Source organism: Mustela nigripes, chromosome 7 (genome assembly GCF_022355385.1).
Source record: "Mustela nigripes isolate SB6536 chromosome 7, MUSNIG.SB6536, whole genome shotgun sequence".
Classification (NCBI taxonomy): domain Eukaryota; kingdom Metazoa; phylum Chordata; class Mammalia; order Carnivora; family Mustelidae; genus Mustela; species Mustela nigripes.
In genome coordinates this window covers 114,726,797-114,733,984 of record NC_081563.1, presented here as the reverse complement: position 1 = coordinate 114,733,984, position 7,188 = coordinate 114,726,797, and the positions used below count along the sequence as shown (strand labels likewise).

Here is a 7,188-nt window from a genome sequence, read left to right as displayed (position 1 = left end):
AACTTTATGCTAATACTAAATACTAAAAGCTATATTACTTATTACTAAACTGTATTACTTAATACAGTATTATTTAATACTAAAAGCTATACTAATATCAAAGTAGACTTCAGAGTTAAGGCTTTTTTTTTTTTAAAGATTTTATTTATTTATTTGACAGACAGGGATCACAAGTAGGCAGAGGAGGCAGGCAGAGGGAGGGGGAGCACGCTTCCTGCTGAGCAGAGAGCCCAATGCGGGGCTCGATCCCAGAATGCCCGAATCCTGACCTGAGCGGAAAGCAGAGGCTCCAACCCACTGAGCCACCCAGGTGTCCCTCGATTATTTTTTAAAAAGCTGTTTAAAAATAAAGTAAAAAGGATGGAAAAAGATAGACCGTGCTAACATAAGTCAAAGGAACTTTATGCTAATACTAAATACTAAAAGCTATATTACTTATTACTAAACTGTATTACTTAATACAGTATTATTTAATACTAAAAGCTATACTAATATCAAAGTAGACTTCAGAGTTAAGGCTTTAAGGAATAAATTCTTCCAGAGGACAACATGCACCTAACAGAGTTTCAAAATACATACAGCAAGAACAGAACTGCAAGGAGAAATTTGCAAATCTAAATTACAGTAAAAAATTTCAATACCCCTCTCACAATCATTGATAAAACAAGCATGGAGAAAATCAACAAGGGTACCATAGTTGAAAAACACTACCAACCAACTTGCCCTGATTGACATTTATAGGACACTCCACCCAAGGACAGCAGAAGACACATCCTTTTCAAATGCACATAGACCAAAGAAACCATATTTTGGGGTATGAAACAAGTCTCAATAAATTCAAAATGTTCAAATCATACAAAGTCTCTGCCCATTATGGTTTCTGCCCACAACAGCATTAAGTTAGAAATCAGTAACAGAAAGATCCTTGAAAAAAACAAAAAAACCAAAAAACCCAATATTTACAAACTAAATAACACACTTCTTCTTCTTTTTTTTAAAGATTCCATTTATATTTTTGACAGAGAAAAATCACAAGCAGGCAGAGAGGCAAGCAGAGAGAGAGAGAGAGAGAGAGAGAGAGAGAGAAGGAAGCAGGCTCCCTGCTGAGCAGAGAGCCCGACTCGGGGCTCGATCCCAGGCTGAGACCATGACCGGAGCTGAAGGCAAAGGCTCAACCCACTGAGCCACCCAGGTGCTCCTAAATAACACACTTCTAAATAATAAATTAAAAAGGAATGAACAGAAATTTAAAAATATCTTGAACTGAATGACAATGAAAGCGTAACATATCAGAATTTCTGCAATGTCACTAAAGCAGTACTTAGGAAGAGATTTGTATCACTGAACACCTGTATTAGAAAAAAAATTTAAAAAGGCCTTAAATAAAAGACCTCAGCTTCCACCTTAAGAAACTAGAATAGAGGGGCCCCTAGGTGGCTCAGTTGGTTGGGTGACTGCCTTTGGCTCAGGTCATAATCTTGGAGTCCTGGGACTGAGTTCCGCATTAGGCTCTCTGCTCAGCAGGAAGTCTGCTTCTCCCTCTGACCCTCCCCTTCTCATGCTCTCTCTCTCTCTCATTCTCTTCTCTCAAATAAATAAATAAAATATTTTTTTAAAAAAAGAAACTAGAATAGAGCAACTTAGAGATGTCCACTCTCACCATTCAGCTCTGTATTAGAAGTTGTAGCCAGTGCAATAATGCAAGAAAAAAAAAAACAAAAAACAGAAGGCATTCAGATAAAAAGGAAGAAGTAAAACTGTCTTTGTTCACAGAAAACATGATAATTTCTGTAGAAATCTGATGGAATCTAAAAAAAAAAAAACTACCAGAACTAGTAAATGAATTTATTAGCAAGGTTGTCAAGTCATAAATACCTTGATTGTATTCAGTTGTATAATGAAAAGTCAGAAATAAAAAATATGATTTATGATGGCATCAAAAATATGAAGTACTGAGGAAAAAATCCAACAAAAAGATGTGAAAGACTAAAGCACTGAAGACTACAAAATACAGCTGAGAGAAAATTAAAGGTAAATCAATGGAGAGGTATATTTTGTTCATGGTTCAATTCTTCCCAAATTGATCTATAGATTTAACAGAATCCTGACTGAAATCCCAGCAGGTGTTTTGTAGAAATGGACAAGATAATTTGAAAATTCATATGGAAATCAAAGGGCCTAGAAACACTGAGAACAAAGTTGGAGGGGTAAAAACACCTGATCCTAAGAATTATAAAGCTACAGTAACACAAAGTGTGGTACTGGAATAAAAATAGACAGATCAATGGAACAGAATGAAAATACCAGAAATAAATCCACAAATACACGGGCAACTGATTTTTGTTAAAGGCACAAAAAAAGAGAAAAGTAACTGTTTCAATAAATGGTAAGAAAAGTGAACTTGGATTGATACTTTGCATCATATACAAAAATTACCTAGTAATGGCCACAGACTGAAACATAAAGCCTTAAACTATTCATAAAACTACAAAGTTCTAAAAAAAAAAAAAAAAGAGAGAAAATCATTGTGACCTCGGGTTAGACAAAGATGTCTTAGATATGACACCAAAAACCAAATCCATAAAAGAATAAATTGATAAATTAAACTTATTCAAAATCAAAATTTTCTGTTCTTCAAAAGACATTGTTGAAGGAATGAAAACAGGGGCACCTGGGTGGCTCAGTGGGTTAAAGCCTCTGCCTTCGGCTCAAGTCATGATTCCCAGAGTTCTGGGATTGAGCCCTGCATTGGGCTTTCTGCTCCGCAGGGAGCCTGCTTCCCCATCTCTCTCTCTCTGCCTGCCTCTCTGCCTACTTGTGATTGCCGTCTGTCAAGTAAATAAAAAAAAAAAAAAAAAAAAAAAAAAAAAAGAGTGAAAACACAATCCACAAACCAGGACAAAAACTTTGCAAAGCATATAGTGATAAAGGACTTATACGTAAAATATATAAAGAACTCTCAAAACTTAATTAAAAAACCCCCAAAACCCAAGCAACTCAATTAAAAAGAAAGGCCAAAGATTTGGACACTTCACCAAAAAAAGCACAGGAATAACAGATAAGAACAGGAAAAGATTCAGCATAATGTGCCACTAGGGATACGTAAATACATAAATTAAAATCACAACGTGATAGGGGGCGCCTGGCTGGCTCCGTCAGAAGAGCATGCGGCCCTTGCTTTTAGGGTCATGAGTTCTAGCGCCACAATGGGTGTAAAGAGGACTTAAAAAAAAAAAATCACGTTATATTTATGTACCTGTTAGAACAGTCAAAATTAAGATTACCCACAGCAAGTGTTGGGATATGGAGCAACTGAAGTCTCATCTACTGGGATGGGAATGTAAGGGGCTGCAATCATCTTGGAGAAGGGCCTGGCGCTTTAGTTTACACACCCTACCATATGATCTAGCCATGTCACTGCTTCACTTATTCACAGCAACCTTATTTGTAATAGCCCCAAGTTAGAAAACAACCCAAATGTCCATCCGTAGAAAAGCAGATCAACAGATTATGGCATAACCCTACCATAGAATGACACCTGGAAATAAAAAGGAATTACTGATGTACATAACACCATGGATGAATCTGAAAACCCTTAGGCTGAATGGAAAAAGATTGGAGGCGGGGAAGCATATGATATTTATGCAAAGCCCTAGGAAATGCAAACTAATCTATAGTGATAGAAGGTAGATGGGGAGTTTTTGGGGGATGGTTAGAGACTGGTTAGAGAGGGTGGAATTACAAAGGGCGTGAGGAGTCTTGGGCTGATGGGTACGATCTCTATCCTGATTGTGGTATTTCATGGCATATGTACCATGGTTCCATTTTAAGTATATACACAGATGTATAGTTCTTTTTTTTTTAAAAGTTTTTTTATTCATTTGACAGACAGAGATCACAATTAGGCAGAGAGGCAGGCAGAGAGAGAGGAAAGGAGGCAGGTTCTCTGCTGAGCAGTGAAGCCCGATCCCAAGACCCTGACTGAGATCATGAGCTGAGCCGAAGGTAGACGCTTTAACCCACTGAGCCACCCAGATGCCCCGATGTATAGTTCTTTTAAAAGGCAGGTGTGGTAGCCGTTGTTAGAACACATTTGGGAGTTTCAGCTGAATGATACTTCAGCACACCCCTGCCATGGGACCCGCAGCAGGCTACGTCAAGCACAGACACCTTGGTTACATCCTCTGTAAAAGGGGGACTAATGACAGAACAAGCCTTAGAGGATCATATTCGGGAGTAAATGGGCCAACACGTGGAAAGCGGAACAGCCTCTGAGCACTGGCAGAATTCCATGAACAGCACCCTGCACCCTTCTCACTGTGGTTGAAGAAACAGAGGTGTGGAGTCGGAGGGGGTGGGGTTACAACAGGCAACTGCTGTTTTTGTTTGCTTGGCATCCCTTACTGTGGGAAATTGTTCTTTCCACACATTCCAAGGGATTTGGGTGGGGCTAAAACTCACAGTATCCAATATCCTTGGAGTATGTAGCCTGTAAACAGAACTGTCATGGATATAGTGACTGGTCCAAGATGTGCAAACAGTAATCCAAGCTGGGCCCATCAGAAACCTCTGGGATTTACCTCTATAAAATACACTGAAGTAGGGAAGGAGAGACCTTTTTCCTCTAGGCTTTCCAAGCTGGCTAGTGTAAGCCCAGAGTGATCTGTGACATGCCCTCACCACCTCCTCACAGGGAAGATTTTTGGCAAAGGAGCAGAATGCGCCAGAGAAAAGAACAGTGGAGAAAGACTCCTAAGGCTACTCCTTAAGCCCCCAGATCTATCCAGATCTGAAACCAAACCACTTCTTTCTTTGATGACTTACGAACCAATCAAGTTCCCTTAGCACATAAACCAGTGTGACCTGTTTCTATTTGAAGGACTCTTAGATGACAGAGAGCTGAAGTGAGTTGGCAGTAAAATATTGGAGCTGAGAATCTAAAACCAGGTCTCAGTGCTACCAAAGCTCACACGTGACGGCCTTTCCCACTTGTGGGAGCGGGGCAGATGCTTGTGATTCAGGAGAGAGGGACTGGGCAGATGGGAGAGGTTCTGGATGTGTACCACACAGGGGAACAACAGTGGCGGAGCCCTAGAAAGCCTGACCGGAGAATGAGTTTTGAGGGAAACCCCTCGGCTCAACCCGTTTGGGGAAGTTGTCTCACCTCAGGCTCCTAACCCTTGCAAGAGATTCCGGAGACATGACAACAGGACAATGGCATATTTATTTACAATTGGACCAAAAAAAGGCATACAGGCATCTTTTAATTAAAAATAATAATGACGATGATTAAAAAAGTCAGAAAAGTTGATGATGTTTGAACCCTTGGTGAGGAGTCCATTTTCCTATTCCCCCCCAAAAGAAATCTCTGAGGGAAAAAATCCGAGATTTGAGTGAACAAAAGCCTGCGATATCGTTCTCTGCTGTTTGGGTTCCCTTTTCTCCAACCCGATTCTTGGTAGACACCGCCTGGCAATACGGAGTCACTGAGAGCAAGGTTGAGAAGTTCACTGGTTTGATTGGTGGAGAGGGTGGGGGCTGCTGGGGGGGAATCTGGAGTTGGGGTGCAGGGTGTTAAGGGGGTGGGGTGTGTTCCTAGCTTAGCCAGCATCCTGAGCTTTGTCTCGTGGCGGGAGTATCAAAGGGGCCGAAGCAAGGATAATCCCAGGGTGGGTTTGGTCTTTGCAACTTCAGAACAAATGTGTGGGACATGCACAGGGTGGGCAGGGGGATGGGCGCCGACCAGAGGAGTCAGGCTTGCCACCTTAGCTCCCTTTCTAACTTGGCTCCTTGCCTATTTCTGGGAATTGGGGACAGAGCGACAGAACAGACCTTTTATCTCCCTTCCCACGAGCGGTTTTCTGGATGTCTCCCAAAGGAGGCAAGAATCTCATGGGAGGTGGAGGGGACAGGGCTGGCTAGACCTGGGTGTGAGCATTGAGGCTAGGGGACGTCAGGGGGAGAACTCCTCTCTCCAGCCACCTAAAGGAGGGCATGTGGGGTCTCCCAGCCTTGCTCTGCCCTGGAAGCAGGAGAGGAGAGGGCCCGCCACCAGCAAACTTTGCAAAGAGCAGCAACCCCCCCGAGGAAAGTACTGGGGAGCAATCCTGAGGGGTGAGGACCCTCATTCCAGACAGACACGTGGATGCTTGGCTTGACTCTGTGAATACTTGGCCCTGGACCCAGGGTTTCTTGGCATGAATAGTTCACTGCAAGTCTCTTCTCTGGTCCAGCCAACTCCCACTGCTCTGAGCAGGGGTGAGTCCTGCTGTCCCGGGGCACGCGGCCCCGAGCACTTCCAAGGGATTTTCCTTGGAGCAACCAAGACTTGGTCGACCTGGAGGCCTGGCTGGAAGCCCTGCCTTAGGCCACCCAGGGAGGGGGCTGGGGGAGAGAGAAGAGTGAGGGGCAGGGCTGGTAGAGGCTGGTTGGCACTGAGGATGTCCGAGCCAGAGCTGTGCTTTGTCGCGGCATCAATGGCGAGCACGGGCCGTGAGAGGCTCGGGAACCTCACTGAAGCCCCAGAAGGCCAGGCATTTCCTCTTCCAGTTAATCGTGGGGTGGCCAACAGCCTGAGGAACTGAGGTGGAGACAGTGACCAAAACCCAGTGTCTTGGTGATTTATCCATCCTGGATCCATGTGTTAAAAAAACTAAGGAGAAAACCCCCAACCAAAAAAATAAACCTGAATAAACAGGTCTGAGAGTTCCTGCTGGAGGGAACTTTCTTAGCACTGAAGAAAAAACCACCCACAAAAAACTCATCCCCCACAGAACTGGAATAAAATGATGAAGGAAAGTCCAAGATTTATCTACAGGCCCTCCCGCGCCCACGCAGCCCCGGGATCCAGGAACACCGTGCCAGGAGTTATATTCCAAACGAGCACGAGTTATTTTATTGGCGTGCCTGCAGTTCCCCACGCAGAGTGTGGCTTCCTGTCCATGGACGGAGGGGGCCTGGCCACGTCCACCCCATCAGTCTATCTTCACAGCAGCGTAGATCTTGCGGACAAACATGTAGGCTGCGTAGAAGCCGATGGTGCCCGTGAGAAGCCAGAAGGACAGGACCATGAGGGCCGTGTAGCCAAAGTACAGGAGAGAGGGGATGAACTCAACGATGTCCAGCTGGGGCACGAGTGGAGAGAGAAAGGGGTGTGGGGGGACACTTAGTGCCAGCCTACCATGGCCA

General features: G+C 43.8%; 1 protein-coding gene across 2 annotated transcripts in view; it reads right to left on the bottom strand.

Annotated features, from left to right (window-relative positions):
* Nucleotides 1–5,205: 5,205 nt before the first annotated feature.
* The window catches only part of TM9SF4 (transmembrane 9 superfamily member 4), a 51,127-nt gene continuing 49,144 nt past the window's right edge, over nt 5,206–7,188 (bottom strand). For both annotated transcript variants that reach the window (XM_059406766.1, XM_059406767.1), the window contains one exon: nt 5,206–7,124. In XM_059406766.1, coding sequence (XP_059262749.1) covers nt 6,975–7,124 — 150 coding nt within the window. In that variant the 3' untranslated portion in view covers nt 5,206–6,974. The remainder of the gene's footprint in view (nt 7,125–7,188) is intronic.